This window comes from Phoca vitulina, unplaced genomic scaffold (genome assembly GCF_004348235.1).
Source record: "Phoca vitulina isolate PV1807 unplaced genomic scaffold, GSC_HSeal_1.0 scaffold42, whole genome shotgun sequence".
Classification (NCBI taxonomy): domain Eukaryota; kingdom Metazoa; phylum Chordata; class Mammalia; order Carnivora; family Phocidae; genus Phoca; species Phoca vitulina.
Genome location: NW_022589745.1, coordinates 13,277,455 through 13,297,089, shown reverse-complemented (window position 1 = coordinate 13,297,089; position 19,635 = coordinate 13,277,455). Strand labels below are relative to the sequence as shown.

The 19,635-nt window shown below is 34.4% G+C and overlaps 1 protein-coding gene across 1 annotated transcript in view; it reads right to left on the bottom strand.

The window, feature by feature from the left end:
* Positions 1-1,079: 1,079 nt before the first annotated feature.
* Positions 1,080-19,635, bottom strand: part of GEN1 (GEN1 Holliday junction 5' flap endonuclease) — a 29,191-nt gene continuing 10,635 nt past the window's right edge. The window contains exons 5-15 of the mRNA XM_032430034.1: positions 17,439-17,615; positions 15,734-15,844; positions 13,317-13,390; positions 10,645-10,733; positions 8,336-8,486; positions 7,989-8,025; positions 7,817-7,897; positions 6,637-6,767; positions 5,060-5,121; positions 2,993-3,133; positions 1,080-2,451 (exon numbers count right to left, since the gene is read on the bottom strand). Coding sequence (XP_032285925.1) covers positions 1,133-2,451; positions 2,993-3,133; positions 5,060-5,121; positions 6,637-6,767; positions 7,817-7,897; positions 7,989-8,025; positions 8,336-8,486; positions 10,645-10,733; positions 13,317-13,390; positions 15,734-15,844; positions 17,439-17,615 — 2,373 coding nt within the window. The 3' untranslated portion in view covers positions 1,080-1,132. The remainder of the gene's footprint in view (positions 2,452-2,992; positions 3,134-5,059; positions 5,122-6,636; positions 6,768-7,816; positions 7,898-7,988; positions 8,026-8,335; positions 8,487-10,644; positions 10,734-13,316; positions 13,391-15,733; positions 15,845-17,438; positions 17,616-19,635) is intronic.

The window sequence follows — 19,635 nt, the reverse complement described above, 5'->3', positions numbered from 1 at the left end:
ATATTTTGCACTTCTTTTGTTAAATTCATTCCAAAGTATTTTATCCTTTTTGATGCTATTGTAAACAGAATTTTCTTAAGTTCATTTAGTATTACTCACTGCAGATGTATAGAAATATAATTGATGTTTGTATATTGATCTTCTGTCCTGCAACCTTGCTGAACTCATTTATTAGTTCTAATAGTTTCTAGTGGGTTTGTTAGAATTTTGTATATAAAGATCTTGTCATCTGCAAATAGCAACAGCTTTACTTTTTATTTTTCCATCTGGTTACCACTAGACTTTTTGAATGTTAAGTTAATGCACAACTTAATATTTAGAGTTACTGGAGTCAATATAGTACAAAATCATTTTTAAAAAGGAAAGAAAAAAAGTGCTATTAAAAAAAGAAAAGCCAATAAATTAGGAGGCAAGAAATCTGGTTCCCACACCATTATTAGTTAGTTGTGTGATCCTGAGCAAATTTCTAAGTCTTTTCTCATTATACATTCTATTTTGCAAATCTTTTTCCATTTGGCATAACTGTGAACTCCTGGGGTTATGTAAGAAGTAGCTTTCCTCAGTTTTTTCAGCCATTACAACCGTAATTTTTACTAATTATATTGAGCATCTTCCTCCTTTTCATTTTTGCCCCTCACAAAGAGAATAAGGTTACCAACACTGGAAAAGCACACTAAATGTATCTTCATATTGAGAGAAAATAAAACTCTCAGGAAAGGCAAAACAGAAGACACTGAGGGAGTGTAGGTAATTACAAAGAGTTATCCTCATGGGAACAAACTGAAATATAAATGAAAACTTCAGAGGTTTGTGGAAGAAATGGACAAAAGTGAGCAAATGGATGAAGCATTTACTCTAGTACTGTACTAATATTTTAAAACTTTAAAATCAATAAAGATATAAACAATGTCAAAAGTATGTTTTTTAAAATATACTTTAAGTTTTAACCACAAGGATCATCTTTTAAAACCAAAGCTTTAGACATTTTTTATTACAGTTTTAATTAAAATGGAAAGTGTCTCATGATACACAGAACCACATTACATTTTTATGCCAAATGTAGAGATTCTGCCTCTGCTAGTGCTGATGGTACTAAAATACTAAGTTACACTTAAATATTTTTAATTTCATTTCAAGAGTTTTGGAACCTTAGTTTTAATCTTTGACATAAAGGAAGAGGACTATCCAAAGAAGTACCAGAGTCACCTTTGTATTTATGATGCTGTAGAAAACTCAGAGAACCTTTAGCTGCATCTGGGAAACAGTATTCATTTCCAGCTGTTTTATAAGCCTGGATACACTGTTCAGTTTCTTTCATATATATTTTAGGGTTATTCAACTTGTTGGCATCATCTTTCTTGAATTGGGCTGGGTTACGCTTCTGAGAACTATGCTTCATTTTCTGAGTTGTGTTTTTAGCTTTCTCAAACACTGGGACACTTTCTTCATCAGAGGAATGTCTGTCAAGGCAAACGCTCTTCTTCATTACACTTCTCTGAGTGGTTTGCACATCCACTTTTCTACTATGATCTAAAGCAGTATTTGGTGGTCCAGCTCTAACACTGGAGGTCTTTACTATTGGATTGTTGACAGAATAAGATTTAGAAGTATTCATTTTATAGTTTTCTCGAAATAGCTGGTCTCCTTTTAGAACTTTAGATTTTCTAGATTCATTTTGCAAATGAATACCTAGAAGATCATTTGAGAGATGTGATGGACAATCAGAACCACTGTTAGTAATATAAGATTCTTTTATGGTAAGTAGGGACAAAGTTTTCAGGTCAACATTTGGCCGTGCATTATCCTGAGGATATGATGATTTTATATGTATTCGTTCCTTTAAAGGCAAATCCTGAAGATGTAAATGAGTAATGCCAGAAAGTAGATGCTCTTCAGGATTAGTCTTTTGAAGATCCTGATCCAACACTTTATTAATGTTTGTGGTGCACCATTCTGATTCACATGATAATTCTTCTGGGAAATGTTTAAAATTTTCAGGGATGGCTGTTTCAAGTTCTGATTTTAAACCATGAGAGGAAGTGTTCCTTGGAATAGCTGGAGAATTACTAAAAGAAGTATCTTCCCAGTCAATGGTGCTTAATTGTAGATCAGCAATCGCTGATATGTTATGGGATGAGGTACTAGGTTGACTAGATTCTGGAATTAGAGACTTACTGACAGCTGTAACTTGCTGCATAGCCAAAGGTCTTGGAGAAGACACCAAGTGCTCTTGTGTATTCAAACAGAGAGTATCTTCAGGTAAAATTAAGCTATTCAATGATGCAGAAATAGATTTCTGGGGTAATGCACGATCAGGGGTAATTTCCAAATGTAACTTGGAATTTTGCTTAGAAAAGACTTCACATGTGGGGTTTAAAGTCATCTGTGACTGGAAACTCTTCGTATTATCTGATTCTGGCCAATTGCTTTCTTTAGACTTAATTTTCATGCCTAAAAAGAAAAAAAAAATACAATACTCTTAAAATCTATCTTATTTTCCTTTACTTGAGTAAGCAAATAAACTAAAGAGTTCAGATCAGAAATCTTCTGCATGAGTAATTATTATTTTTGTCTTTTTTGTCTCAGTGCATTCCTGGAAACTGTTATAAATAATCATAAAACATAATTCTTAATAAAATATTATAAAATATTTTCTTTTGGAAACAATGTTATAATTGAATTTGTTTTCCTCATCAAGTTCTAGGAAATAAAGAAATGTGTTTATAATCCAAAACATGTTATGCATACTAGTTGCTCAAAAAGTAATAGTACAATTACTATTAACACTTGGTTAAGTTAGCAGACACAGCAGAATGGTTTACTCGTGGCTTTAAAAAAGAAGTGTATCAAGACAAAGAAGCAAGAGTAAAATCCTAACTCTTGATTTTACAGAACTTTCAGCAAAATTTAGACAAGATAGATTCAAATAGAATAGGTAACTCTTCTATAACATTTGTGTGTGGCATAAATACCTATCAAATGTGATACTTACTTTTTTGTTTCTTCCCTTTCAGTTCTAAGTTTTGTTTTTGATAAACAGCAACAATCTCAGGATAAGCGGCTTCAAACAATGATTCTTCTTCTATTGTTTGTAGAACCAGTTCTCCATGTTTATCTTCCAGAGCATAATGTTCTAAAAGATTAAAAATACAGTAGACACAGCCTTAATTGCATATTTGTAAATTTAATTTTCCTAGGTAAGAAACTTACCTGGTAAGTTTGCCAGGAAAAAGAATTCATGTGCAAATTGATAATTCATCACAGTTCTTGCTTTACAACATCTCTGTTTTAATATCTGTTGATACTAGTACAGAATTGATTTTCTTCTGCCTGGCAAGACCTGGAAAAAGATTCCTTTCAAAATGAAAAATTTAAATTCTCTTGCTCTAAAGATGGTACCTACAGGATAGAAAACATTGCTTAGATAAGGTTGGTTGCTTTTAATTTACTATAATAAGTGTTAAAATTCCAGATAAAGAATGGGAATAGTAAAACTCCCAACATTAACTTTCTTTAGTGATGGCTCCTGAAAAGAACAGAATTGAGGGTATGCCCAGGCTCACTGGACTCACAAGCAGCTACTAAATGAAAATGAGAATGCTTGCATGTAAATTTACAATATAATATACAAATAGACTAGATCCTTATGTTTATCCTACATGAGGGAAAATCACATGAGAAGCTACACTATAATGAAAATATTAGTTGATGAGTTTAAAGTACAAACAATGGAAACAGATGAACTTACAGTGTTTCTTAAACTGGCTAGGAGTACATTTTCTCCCTTAAAAAATAGCACCCACAAAGGACAATGCTCAGTTTTTTTTTTTTTTTTAAGATTTTATTTATTTATTTGACAGAGAGAGAGAGAAAGCACAAACAGATGTAGCAGCAGAGGGAGCGAGAGAAGCAGGCTCCCTGCTGGGCAGGGAGGCTGACATGGGGCTCGATCCCAGGACCCTGGGATCATGACCTGAGCCGAAGGCAGACGCTTAATGGACTGAGCCACCCAGGCGCCCCTGACGATGCTCAGTTCTGAACAGAGATGTGCTGCCAAACTGGGTTAATGTGATTTTCTTTCCTGAAAATATACTACAGTTGGTGGAACTGTTGCTAAACGGTCCTCAAAGTTCTTCAGCTTTCTATTTTCCTAGTATTGCTTAGCATGGTTTATCTAATTCCTTACAATTTCATTCTTCAAAATTACCTACAACTTAAACTTTCTTTGACAAATCTACTGCCTCACTCATTCACATATAATCACACAATCTAATTTCAAAGCCAGATAGAAATGAATTTGGGATTACTTTCCATTTTAAATGATCTGTGCTTTCCTTGCCTTCAGTTTGGGAGCTAATTCAGAGTTCACTGCATTTTTGTCTATAGCAAAACAAGAGTAATTTGACAACTATAAATTCTCATGAAAACTAAACAGAGTAGGGGCGCCTGGGTGGCTCAGTCGTTAAGCGTCTGCCTTCGGCTCAGGTCATGATCCCAGGGTCCTGGGATCGAGCCCCACATCGGGCTCTCTGCTCCACGGGGCGCCTGCTTCTCCCTCTCCCACTCTCCTTGCTTATGTTTCCTCTCTCGCTGTGTCTCTCTCTGTCAAATAAATAAATAAAATCTTAAAAAAAAAAAAACTAAACAGAGTAAAGAAAGGAGAGGAAGAGTACCTCAGGTGCTATGCAGCAACCTGATTTCTTTAGACCCAACTACACAGTGAAATCCAATGACAAGACTGTTTGCAGCAGCATTTTCTTCAGAAATATAGATCAAAACTACTTCTGTATTATATTCTTAAATATTAATTACAATAGAAATACCAACTTATGATATTAAGATAAAATTACTTAAAGTTTTTAATATTTACTATTAGTCAAAACTTATTCAAATAGCACAGGTAAACTATGAAATCAATCCTCAGTGCATGTGATATGTCTCTTCTTTGTTTTATATGTTTTATATATATATATGTATATACATGTTTTATATATGTATACCATATTCGCTAAACATATATGGTTAAATGTTACAAATTTTGCTTAGAGTGAATACATACCAGGCTTTTCCCATTCTATTTCAAAGCAATGAATTCCATTTCTGATCCGGGTTTTAACGATTCTGAAAAACAAATTCTTCTAATGAGGTCTAACTGCAGGAGTTATTTTGAAATTTTCAATTTGTAGATTGAATTATTCAATTTCCATTGGCTTTTGTTCTATTCTTATAATATTCTAAAAATACTATAAAGAATTATGGCATAATTATTCCTTTGACTAGTTTATTCAAAAGATAATTTTGTTAGGTGCATAGAGTTGATGATTGTAATATCCTATCAGTAGATTTCGTTATTATCCAACGTTCCTTTCTTCCATAATAATGATTTTTCTTCTAAAGTCTATTTTGTTTCTGTTAATTTTGCTACATCACTTTGGTAAATATTTCTGTGGTAGTCTTTTAAATCTCTTTATTTTCAAATTTTGTGTAGTTTTATTCTGCACATGCCTTATAAATAGCAGAATATTGTTGAATTTTGTTTATTCATCCAATATAATGCCTTTTAATTGATGAGTTTAATCCGCTTACATTTACTGTGATCACTGATCTTGCTGGGCTCATTTATACAATTTATTCTGTGTTTTCTGTTACCCAACTTTTTCTTTGCTACTTCCCCCTTCCTCCTTCCTGTATTCTTTTAGTTTGACAGTCTTACTTTCCTATTTTATGTATTGGCTTCAAAGACAGAGATTGCATTTCTGGTGTTTTAGTGGTTACCCTTAATGGTTTACATGCATACGCAGGAAGTTTTAATTTATTATCATCATTGTATATTAATCATCAAGCATTATGCAGCTATTTATATACATATTTTTCCAGTTTATTAAATTAGCTAAATATATTTTGTTGATTTCTCTTTATTGATTGACCACTGTTTTTTGTTATCCACATCATCCCGCTGGGTTCATTCTTCTTCTTGCTTAGGTACCTCCTTTTATAGTGCTTTTAATGAGAATCTGTGATTTATTCACCAACCAGTAAATAAGGCTTTAATGATATGTAGGTTGCCAATCATTTTTACTCAAAGCTTTGAAATGTTACTCCAGCATTACTGTCATGAAAGATGTATGCTATCAGACTGTCATTCCTTTGTAGTTTATCATTTTTCTTTGATATTTCCTCCCAAACTTTTAGTTTGAAAATTTTTAAACCTTTAGAAAAGTTGCAAGAATAGCACAATGAATACTCATATTCCCTTTGCTAAGTTTTACCAATTCTCAGTTTCTGTCCCTCCATTCACTTTACATTTTTGTTCCCTTTCTGGTTCATTGAAATAGTTCTATGGTTAAGCTTGGCTATATCATTTTATATTTATTTCTTTTAATAATCTGTTATTACTACTTGTTTGAAGCGGAAAAGTGTGCAAAGGCACGAACTTACTGTTATGTTGACTATAAACTCTGAATAAACTTTTAATATTTCCTACTAGACCTTTACTCCATTTTTATATAACAAAGAGCTATATATCCCACTACCAAAGGTATTAAGATTATTAAAGGTATTAATAAGATTATTATATAGGTCATAAGATACTCAAATGGAAACACAGAGACTTCTTTGTACAATTCTTCATATTACCGAATTGGCTGTAGTTGATTAGAATTCCTTCTACCAAGCTTTCTTTCTATCATGTCATAGTGGGTCAAAAGCACTAGCAATTTCTCACATGCATAGTGATTGGGCCATTCCATTTTTTCAAGAGTAAATCTCTGTAAATATAAAACAAATAAAACAAGATTTTGTTATCTCTTGGAGACAAACAGCACTCTCAGATAATATCATTTTTTCTTTCAGAATTAACATTAGTTAAAGTAGTATCAGTAAGAATATTCCCAGAAAGAACAATGAGCCTCCTAAGGAGGCAATGTTGCATAAGGATTAAGTGTGAGGGTTGTCAGTTTGAACCCCAGTACGGTATTTCCGAGATCTTAGGTAAATTACTTAATCTCTTTTAGCCTCACGATTTCCATCATAAAATATAACCCAACTGAGAGATTATAAAGATTAAGTGAGGTTACATGTAATGTGTTAATATGAGAGCAAATTTTAATTTTCAATAAATGTTGGTTGCATTAGTATTACTGTTGTTGGTAGGGATAGGCAACAAGTACTTACAATTTATTGAACTACTCTGTTTCCCTAGCCACTATATTAGGGGTTATTATAAATAATCTCATTTAATTTTCATAGTGACCTCATGAAATAAGTAATATTATTTCTATTTTTAGGATAACACATATACAAGATCACATAGTAAGTGACAGACTGTCCAAATTTAAAGTTAGGTCACTGATTAAAAATTCCAACGCCCTTTGGTGAACATAGCATAATGTATAAACTTGTCAAATCACTAAGTTGTACACCTGAGACTAATGTAACCTCATGTGTCAACTATACTAAAAAAAAAAAAAAAACAATTCCATTGCCCTTGTAAACTACACTGCCTTTTATAACAACATACTCGATCCTCACATTCTCTGGGTATTACGCCCCACCCCCAATATCTTCCTGAATACAGTGAATCTGTACATGGTATGTACAAGGTGTCTTCTAAAGAAGAGCATTAATTATTGTGTGTCTTGTGGTCTGCAAAGTATGGTTCCTATGTGGCAAAGAAATGAAGATTAGAAATAAATGCTGAAAAATACATGCACAATCAAAGCTGTTTTAAATCTCCTCTCACACCAAAGTCATTATCCCTTCTTATCTTCCTAGTACCCAACTACATAGCATAAAGTAAGTATTTATTTTCCGATACCTGAAACAATAATAAATCAGGTCTTTGGTACCTGATTACCTTCACCAATTTATCCTTGTTCGAAAGGAATTCTTGAATAACCTAGCAAGAGAAAATAAAATAGAAATTCAGACTTCAGACTTTTTAAAAGAACTTCTGAAATAAGACATACGTTTGAATTATTAGTTATTACCTTATGGAATGGGAATCCCTCACAACTGCAAGCTTTTCTGAAAATAAATTATATACATGTTGTTAATATAATCAGGCAGTTTTAGACAGACCCAATTCATTTCACCTAATCTCTGCTCATTTAACGAAAAATGCCCTTGGATAATGTCCCAGTCATCAAGCTTCTCTTTGAATAACTATTAAATCACTGTCTTTTGATATAGCCTAATATTTGAACCAAATAAAAAAAAACAGATTTTGTGAAATATTACTAGTCTAGACATGGGGGGAGGTTATGTGGAAATAATTCAAGTAGAGGTATATAAATAGGTCAGGACAGAAAAAAAGGAGTTAAAAAAAAGAACTTACTTTTTAATGCTGTTCTCTACTGCACTCAGTTGTCTGTCATGCTCTGTATGGTGCCACTCACAAGGACAACAGTATTCATAATCATGCGGTTCACAATATTGATTAGTTTTACAGAGTTTGCATCCATTACGTACATGATCCTTAGGTGAACCTTTATGGAAACACAAAGAAGTATGATTTTCACTGCTTTTTAGATTTACCTTCTACATCTTTATTTTTTTTTTTGTCCTTATCCAAATTTTTAAAAATGAATACTGTCTAGCAAAGTCCTTAGCATATAGAAAGGTTCCAATACATTTAGGTTGAATAGAATGATGCATATTATAATAATTTTTAAGACAAAGTAGATCCTGAGCTATTACTCCTCCGCGACACTATTTTTTTTGTTATTTCTATAGATTATTCTTCTATCTGAAACTATTAATTTGTAACTAGAAATTATAATTTTACAATAATCAACAATAGAAAACTTTGTGGTTTATTTGGTAGCTACATGCAAGAGAAGTAGGATATAATTACTAGCTTTAAAAAAGATTATTTATGGGGTGCCTGGGTGGCTCAGTCGTTAAGTATCTGCCTTAGGCTCAGGTCATAATCCCAGGGTCCTGGGATCGAGCTCCGCATGGGGCTCCCTGCTCCACGAGAAGCCTGCTTCTCCCTCTCCCACGCCCTCTGCTTGTGTTCCTGGTCTCGCTATCTCTCTCTCTGTCAAATAAATAAATAAAATCTTTAAAAAAAGTAAGAAAATAAAAAAGATTATTTATGGAGTGTCTGTGTGGCTCATCGGTTAAGCATCTGCCTTTGGTTCAGGTCATGATCCCAGGGTCCTGGGATGGAGCCCCACATTGGGTTTTCTGCTCAGCAGGGAGTCTGATTCTCCCTCTCACTCTCCTTCTGTGCTATTCCCTGCCTCTCTCAAATAAATAAATAAATAAAATCTTAAAAAAAAAATATTATTTAACAGAATAATTCATGAAAGGCTTTCTTTAATGAGACTATTAAAAGAATATAACAGTTAATTACCTCTGCTAGTGTCTAGCCCTCAGTAACCTGCACAGCTACTTTTAAACTATGCTTGGAACATGAACGAATTATGACTATGGCACAGGTGTGGGGACCTAGTTCCCTTTTGAAGGAAAGCATGACCACCTTTAACATTGTTTTGAGAATACAGAAGAGCACATATAATTGATAGGAACTAAAACTGTCATTTATAAAGTATCAAAAAACTACAGAATTGAATTTAAAAGAATCCTATAAAAACATTTATTTCTTCCATGATTTCATCTACAATTTGACAATGCTTATGAACACATATTGAGACAAATAATTTCTTTTATTTATTATTATTATTAAAGTTCTTATTTATTTATTTGAGAGTGAGAGAGAGAGAGAGAGAGAGAGCATGAGCTGCGGGGAGGGAAGGGTGAGGTAGAGAGAGAAGCAGACTCCCCCTGGGCGGGGAGCCTGATGCAGGGCTCAACCCCAGGACCCAGAGATCATGACCTGAGCCAAAGCCAGATGCTTAACCATCTAAGTCACCCAACAGCCCCAAGAATTTCTTTTAAAAAATGAGCTAATAAGATCTCCTACTCTCTCTTGGGAGTGAAAGGTGTTTTTGATCCAGTACACACTAATGGCATCTTTTTTTTTTTACCAAGATTAATGAAGAGGAACCAAGTTATTTTCAATAATAATGAACATGTATTAGAAATTAAAGTCACGGGGCACCTGGGTGGCTCAGTCGTTAAGCGTCTGCCTTCAGCTCAGGTCATGGTCCCAGGGTCCTGGGATCGAGCCCTGTGTCAGGCTCCCTGCTCCACGGAAGGCCTGCTTTTCCCTCTCCCACTGCCCCTGCTTGTGTTCCCTCTCTTGATGTCTCTCTCTCTCTGTCAAATAAATAAAAATAAAATCTTAAAAAAAAAACAAAAAACAAAAAGAAATTAAAGTCACTATCTTTATGCAAATAAAAACAAATGGTTTTAGTCCGATTTCCCCATAAGACTTAGCAGTATGATATATTTTTTTTGTTTAAATGGATTTCTATACTGAAAACATAATTTTAACATCTATGTAATTTGGTATCATAATTTGAAACGCACTTATCCTATATTTATCATTTACATCACATTATTTCATTCAATTAACAATTATTGAGTGCCTACTATGTATATGGACACAACTCCTGACACTGAGGATTTTCAATCTACTGAGGAAGATAGGGATGTAACAGGTATTATAAGAAAAGGATGACAATGTGGGTATCAGACACTAATGTTCTAGAGATATCATTCCCTATGTCGGCTTACCTGGATGGGAACACACAGAACAATGGGCCAGTTTTTTAATAGCTAGTGGTTGTGGATCAGAGCATGATTCTTCATTCCACTGAGTAAACCTGTAAAAAAAAAAAAATGATGTTAAAAGGAAAACGACACACAAAAAAAACAAGGTCACCAAAATGCCATGCTCTCAAATGTCAGGCTATTCTGTTTCCTTCCTTACCTGCCCACTTGATTTCTCTTTGATGGTAGATAAAGTCACTGGCCCAGCCTGGGAAAACCGTCAATCTGTGTACCTCAATTTAAAAATGTGGCCCCAAGGACAACAGAATTGCAACAGGGGGAAGAGAGAATCAGACAGTCACAGAGGAAAAAAGAAGGAAGACAGAGGAATGGAAGAGAAGGTAGGAGGCAGCAGAAAGGAGGGAGAAGGAGAAGAGAAAAAGAATATGTACTCATATACTCGTGTACTCATATGTGTATATTCATATATTCAGTCAGTTTGGGGTATTTTTTTAGAGAATCTTAAGTTAGGCAGCAATATGCAGGGAGAATGACTTGTAAATATCTTTTTGATCTCTTTTCTGTGTGTGAATATAAAACAAATCGAATCATGTACATGGACATTTTCCTGTATCAGGAATAGGGGTGAAGGGTAAAGTATAAAACTAAATAGAGCATTAAGTTTCTTTTTTCTTTTTTTTTTTTTTAAAGATTTTTTATTTATTTATTTGAGAGAGAGAGAATGAGAGAGAGCAAGCACATGAGAGGGGGGAGGGTCAGAGGGAGAAGCAGGCTCCTCGCCGAGCAGGGAGCCCGATGCGGGACTCGATCCAGGGACTCCAGGATCATGACCTGAGCCGAAGGCAGTCGCTTAACCAACTGAGCCACCCAGGCGCCCTAGAGCATTAAGTTTCTGAGTAAAAACTGTTTAAAAAATCTAGATCATCTGAAATTATCATTTTCTTAATCTCTTATGTAATCTGCAAAACATTGCCTGTTTAATGACTGATTTTAAGGAAAATGTGTATCTGCTAAGATTTCTACTAAATAAAAGTTAATTTTATTTTTGGCTAAAGTTCTAGGCAACATAAAGCCACCAAGGGGATAGTTAAGTATTCCTCATAAAACACAAGTGCTCTGAATTATGTTCCTCTACTTACAGAAGTTAAAGGTCTAATAAAAAACTAAATTATCTCTTTAGTTCATTGTGCAGTGTCTGGTACTAAGAGTTATTATTTGGCTTTTGGAATTTCTGATTCATTTACTACAAAGACCAAGTATGAGCTTGCTAAAAATAGCATTAATAGATGCTGGGTAAATAAATAGAACTTTAATTGTGGGGAAGAGAAAAAGGGAGGAAAGTCAGTCTAAATTAAAATTAGAATGATACATAATGACAATAAGAAAGGTAATTTTATTCTTTTCAAATGTTGAGACAAACATCTCATAAAATGTTGCCAAAAGCACATATTTGCTGAAACCATGTCAATAAGGATGATTTGTAGTTAGTGCCATACCTTCTTTTTATTCTTTATATCACTCTTTATATTATTCTTCACAATTCCCAAATGATTCCATGCCAATGTAGACCTTTTTTTCCTGCTTTGGCATAGTATCACTGATACCAGTAACAGGTTCAATGAAGTCTTATTTTTTGTTGTTGTTGTTTTTTTTTAATGTTCAGTTAGCCACTGTATATCAATAGTTTTTGATGTGGTGTCAGTGATTCATTAGCTGCGTATAACACCCGGTGCTCATCACGGCACGTGCCCTCCTTCATTCATTGAAGTCTTAGATCTATCAGTAGCTTTATAGCTGAAGGAGCTTCTTCTTATTCACTCCATACTTTATCATCATTAATATTAATTCATAATTAACATTAACATAAACCATTGCTTTCATTAAGTAAATATACTTCACATGCTTTCAAAACTAAATAGCACAGTTGGTAAACTTCCATATATTCTGTACGTTAACTATTTTGAATCCTCAAATTGTACAGTCTAAATTAATTAGAATTAATATATTACTAAATATGTGGCTATAGAACAAAGGGCACTCAAGTAAAAATTGTGATCAAGTGTTACATGTTATTAAATATTTGCAATATATCAGGCATTTCACTTATAGAGAATAAATATATCAAAATATTTTATATCAAAAATAATTTTAAATATAAAATTATTTTATGGTTATGTTTATCTTTACTTAGTGGTAAAACAGTCTAAAATAGCCTATGGTAAAAGCACACGGTTATAAATAAACACATTTCGCATCGTACTACTTCTGTTTGTAGTGACCTAATAATGAAAAAAATACAGTATGGCTTAGGACGTATATTCTTATCTTTTCTCTGGAAAGTCTCAGAGTAAACAAAAATCAGTTATCGTTTTATTATTTCTTTTAAAGATTTTATTTTTGGGGGTTCCTGGGTGGCTTAGTTGGTTAAACCTCTGACTCTTGATTTTGGCTCAGGTCACGATCTCAGGGTTGTGAGACGGAGTCCCAGGTCCAGCTCTGCACTCAGTGGGGAGTCTGCTTGAGATTCTCTCCCTCTCCCCCGCTCCAAAAAAATAAAAATAAAAATACAAAATCCTTTTTTGGAAAGCATAATATAATACTTTTTGTAATAGTCGCTATTCAGTTCAACAAGAATAAATGTCTAATGTCACAAGAAAAGAGTAATTTTTAGTTACCTTTGAAGTAAACTTTGCCCTTTCAAAGTCCGTATAAGTTTTAATGCTTGCTCTTTGCCAACTCCAGGGACTCCCTTTCAGAAAGTGGAAAAGAAATGCAAATGTTAATCACTGGGGAATGGAGAAATAAAGTATGACATGTCCATTCAATGGGAGGTTGTGCAGCTGACAGAATAAGGCAACTATGTAACGATAGGAAAAGATGTGCAAGATACCTTGCCACATGTAAGAAAAAAATAAAAATCGCCCACCCTGTGATCTAGATTTGTAAGTAAAATTACTACACATTGTTAATCTATGCAAACCAAAAAGTCACAGGATTATGTACTAAACCACTGACAGTGTTTATTTTAAGGGAGGAAGGAACAGAACTTTAGAGGGCTTTCACTTTTTATGTTAATTATTCTGATAGTCTTTTAATTTGACTTAACTTCAGGTTATATTTGTAATCAGAAAAAGCATGTTCATTTACTTAGATGAACATTTAATCTTTAAAGACCCAGACAACCAAAAGAGAACAAAGGAGAGTTCCAAGTTAACTCTTGAAATTAATAGCTTAAGAAAAATTAAAACAAGTATTAAGTTGCCAACACACAAAAAAATGTTAATAAATGTATACTTGCATGACAATTTCTGGTTTGAGTCTTCCAGTTCCTATAAAAGTTTATGAATCTACCCTTATAAGCAGGACTGCTATTTAGCCAATATGCACTGGGATAGACATGCCAGTGTTAAAATATTTCCAAACTGATTAGTAAATGGTCACTGCACAAGCATCCTAAGTGTCTGCTGGCAAAGGGGTCTCCCTCCAGCCTGAATCCCCTTTCCAGCCCCCTTACACTCAGGATCAGCTAGTAAAAGGGTAGCACCTCTCCTAACAGTGGTCCCCAGAAGTCTGTTTCATGGCTACAGCCTGTGTCTTTGGCATACCCATTGCTAGATATTTTGTATGTCACCCTTCTTATATTAGCATTTAGCTACATGTTAAGTTTCTTGAAGGTAAATCATGTTAGTTCATAAGTGGTAAAAATCTTCAAGTAGAGGGGCGCCTGGGTGGCTCAGTTGGTGAAGCGACTGCCTTCGGCTCAGGTCATGATCCTGGAGTCCCTGGATCGAGTCCTGCATCGGGCTCCCTGCTCAGCAGGGAGTCTGCTTCTCCCTCTGACCCTCCCCCCTCTCATGTGCTTGCTCTCTCTCATTCTCTCTCTCTCAAATAAATAAAAAATCTTTAAAAAAAAAAAAAAAAATCTTCAAGTAGAACAAAATAAACAGATACCAGTTTTGTTACAAAGGATAGAAAACGTCGAAATAGCTAAGGTTATTACATAATGTAACACCACTGTAGCTAAAATTGGTTTCTGTGAGTTTAATTTTGCAAATTTTTTCTTACGTTCAACATTCGACTGTTTCTAGACTTTAATTATGATATAATTACATATGGGAAATAAGAATCTTCTATTTCAGAATGAGAATTATAATAAAATAATTACTTTTGTGTTATTTAAAAGTTTCCCTCCTCCTGCTTCCTTTTCCTACTAGCTAAAAAAAGTGATTTCTCTCTCTGGTCACTGATGACCTAAGTTAGAAATGATGGTTAATAATTTTACTATCCTGCTATTTTTTCCTCTCTCCTAAGCTCTGGTGAAAAAAAAATAGAGATGTCATCCTTTGTTAGACTTCTGTTGGGGACAGAATACATAGTATAATGAAGGATTTAGTAAGAATACAGAGATGATCAGTAGGGACCTAATGATGGGACTACATAGTAAGAACTACAATTCAAGGCATTCCATATTTTTAAATATATTTAAGAATGGGATTCTCCTTTAATTCTTAATTTATCACTCACCTATTAGTATACCTATTTGTTACAGAGTATTGTACTGTGCATCTTAAATAAAATGTTTTCATGAACAAAACTCAGTGCAATGCTAAGAGGCAAGGAAGGATGAATGGCTTACCACAATAATCATGTTGCCTAGTAACAGTAATAATACTGAGCATGTGCACAGTTGGAAAGCTGCAAGGAAGATTGAAAACCAAAAAACAGACAAAACAGTGATAGAAATTAATATTGGCATGACACAAGAAAAGAGTAATTCCTGTATTTTTTTTAAATGGTAGTAAAACTCAAATGTGAATCTCTTAGTCTAGACTAATGGTTTACTGATATTCAAGCTGTGGGCCTAGTTATTATTCGATTCTCATTTATCACATTCAGTGTCACAATGAGCCAGTTTTTTAATGTCACTTGAAATGCTGATTATTTTCGTCACTAAATTGTTTATTATGCCTAAAATTATACTCTAAATAGGTTCTTAATCAGATAGCCATATTGTTTTTATATTTATGCAGCATGTAAGGTATCAAAAAAGACACACTATGACTAATAAGTAAATACAACAATCTAAGCATACCTTCGGAAGATAATCACAGCCAAGTAGTATGGCTAGTCCAACCAGAGCATCTCTATCCAAACCTAGTTTACTCTTGATAGATGACATTGTATAACAATCAACATGTGGATCCTAGAAGAAAGTACAGATTTAGTTTAATCCTCAAAAAAGTAAACATTTATACATTAAACACTACAAAAAAGAATTTGTCTCTAAATATTTAATTATTCCTAAAAGTTAAAATAGGAAAAAATTATCCTGATCACCAGAATCTTCACAGAATCTAACACTTCAATATCTGGAAATAAAGTCATAGTTTCAAAAACTGGCTTAAGAAAATAAACTATAATAGTCAAAATTTTCCTCTTTATTATTTTTTGACATCTATAAAAGATTTTCACCTTTACAAAATTAGACAAAGTGAGTATTATAAAAAGTAAAACATTCCCTGTAATTGCAATATCTAAAGTTAATTATTAAACTATTATTAATAATGTAGTGCATATTCTTTTTTTTATTAGTTCAGAGATAGAATTTAGTGATTCCTCAGTTGCATATAACATACAGTGTTCATTACATCAAGTGCCCTCCTTAATGCCCATCACCCAACTATCCCTTCCCCCCAACCTTCCCTCCGGCAACCCTCAGTTTGTTTCCTAGAGTTCAGTGTCTCTTATGGTTTGCCTCCCTCTCATGCATATTCTTTCAAAAATTACTCTGACACATATACACAAATATTTATTATTATTAGCTATATTTATAATTATACAAAAGTACTATTTTGTAACATTTTTTGCTCACTAATACATCTTTAATATCAATAATACATATCTTTTTATTTATTTTTTTAATCTTTAAAATGTTTTTAAAGATCAAGACCTGAGCTGGGATCAAAAGTCAGCTGCTTAACAACCCAGGCGCCCCAATACTATCACTTTAATGACTGCTTGCTATTACGTATAATGGACTCTGAGGCAATGTTTCTCAATGGGGACACTATTAGCATTTTCAGAGTAATAACAGACTCATCTGGCAAGAGGTTTAGCTTTCCTGGCTCCAATCTATCAAATGTCTGTAATTTCCCTTGCCCAACCTTGAATAGTTACAACCAAAATTTCTCCTGAATACCTCTCTAACTGAGAACCATAGCAGCATTTAACCATTCCCTAGAAATTGGCATTTGAGGGGCACCTGGGTGGCTCAGTCAGTTAAGTGGCTGACTTCAGCTCAGGCCATGATCTCAGGGTCCTGGGATCAAGCCCACTGTCAGGCTCTGGGCTCGCTCAGCCCTTCCCCGTGCTCATGTGCGCATGCTCTCTCTCTTCGGGGTTGTTTGCCACATTTTTGTAATTACTAACAATGCTGCAATTAACATCCTTGTACATCTCTTCTTGCATATTTAGAGGTGTTTTTGAGGATAAATTACTAAAAATGGAAATTCTGGGTCAAAGCAAGACATTTCATATGTATTTTTATAATATATTATTGAAACTGATTTAGAATTAAATCATGTGAAACAAATCAAGCCCTTAAGAGGGAAATCCACATTTCAGAGAAAATGAACTATGTGTCAATATTTGTAACAGCATTTCATTTCATTTAGCAACTGCTATGTGCCAGGCATTATGGTAAGTATTTTACAGATATTGTTTCATTTAATTATTTAATAATCCCTTTTAAAAAGGTACTCTGTGAAACAAATGCTGAAAAAGAGAAAGAAAAGTACCTTGGTATTCATAGTGAAATTCCTATAAACAGTCTGGGCGCCATAGAGGAAAACATCCCCATCATTGGTGAGACAGCCGTCTACATAACCACTGGCGTTAAGATAAGCACACATGGCTTCAGCTTCCCCAGCAGCTTGGACCCAGGGAATGCCTAAGCATTCCAGCATATCAAGGCACTGAAAAGAAAACATAGGTGCAAGAAATCTAAGAACATTATTTTATTGCTATTTTTTTCAGTGTTTAACTGACATCTGTATTACAAATATTAATTGTAACTATTTAGGTATTTTAACAAATTGTGATATCTAAGGAACAATTGGAAATTTGAACACTGAATACTTTAGGGCATTAAAGAATGCTAAACTTTAGGTGTGACAATAAGAAATGTATTGTGGTTATGTTCTTATTTATTTTTTAAGAGTCCTTATCTTTTAGACAAAGATACTGAAATATCGAGACTGAGGCAATATTATGTGTGGGATTTGCTTCAGAATGACATGGGAGTAGGGAGTGAGTGGAGACACAGATAAAACAAGATTGACCAAGAGCTGATAACTGTTTAAGATTGATGATGGGTTACTTTTATATTGACTTAAAATTTTCTATAATGAAAGCTTAAAAAAATAATGTCAATTAAAAAAGCAATCCACATTCAGGGGCGCCTGGGTGGCTCAGTCGGTTAAGCGTCTGCCTTTGGCTCAGTTCATGATCCCAGTGTCCTGGGATCGAGCCCCCATCGGGCTCCCTGCTGGGCGGGAAGCCTGCTTCTCCCTCTCCCTCTGCCCGCTGCTCTGCCTACTTGTTCTCTCTCTCTCTCTGTCAAATAAATAATCTTTAAAAAATAAATAAATAAATAAATAAAAAATAAAAAGCAATCCACATTCAGTTAAAAATTAATTTAAAAATTACATTTTAGGGGCACCTGGGAGGCTCAGTTGGTTAAGTATTTGCCCTCGGCTCAGGTCATGATTGCAGGGTCCTGGGATCGAGCCCCAAGTTGGGATCCCTGCTCAGCGGAGAGTCTGCTTCTCCCTCTCCCTCTGTCCCCGACTCCTGCTCATTCTCTTTCTCTCTAATAAATAAATAAAATCTTCAAAAAAATTACATTTTTAGAAAAAGCATTAAATATTCAATTTTCACTGTTTTGTTCAATGTTATCTCAAGATTTAAAAGAAGTATCTTTAAATGATGAATAATCACATTAAGATTTACATCTGCAAAACTACAAAAATTCTTCTCACATGATGGTCAACTTAATATGAGCTCTTCCAAGAAGATACTATTATCAGATTTTACTTGAGACCTTACAGTTCTCTTCTTTTCCTCTATCATGTCCATACAATGAAACTCTCATGTTGTGCGAAACCACATAGGGACCAGTTGTTGATTTGCTCCTAGAATTCAAATGTCTGTGCAGGCTGTTTCTGCCAATGTGCTGATTTATAAATAATCCTCTGTGAGTTTCCTTTGTGTTATGAGTTGAACCCAGATGAACAGCTTGTAGTCTAGCCTTATAAGGCTAGGGCATCCTTTCTTGTTGCTCATGCACTCTACAATTAGAAATACTGGGTACGGTGAAGAAAAGAGGCTTTTTATCTGTAGTTTCTAGAAACTGATGCTATAAATATCATCTTTTGCTTTAACTGATTGCTTGCATGGTATATTACATAATAAAAACCTCTGCCAGATGTTGCCCAAGGTGGACAGGGTTCAAAAAGACAAAGTACTATGTCGGGAAAAAAAAGGTACTTTTCAGGACTCTGGCTGGGTGACTTTAGGGAGTAGTTTTGTTACAGATGTTACTTTTGCCTTCCTCTAGATAAGAAATATCCTTCCAGGGGCACCCGGGTGGCTCAGCTGGTTAAGTGCCTTCAATTCAGGCCATGATCTGGGGGTTCTTGGTATCAAGCCCCATGTCCAGCTCCCTGCTCAGCATGGAGTCTGCTTTTCCCTCTCCCTCTGCCCCTCCCCGTTTGTGCTCTCTCTCTTTCCTCTCAAATAAAATCTTAAAAAAAAAAAAAGAAAGAAATATCCTTTCATAATAAACAAAAGAGTTTGGAAGTTATTTCAGATTCCTGCATTATTTGTCATTCCAACTCTTCAAAAACCAGCACTGAATTTGTGATGAGGCTGGTTGTAAATTTCCCTACCCTAAGTCTGTCACGTGGGGTGGTATTAGAGGAAAACTAATCTGTG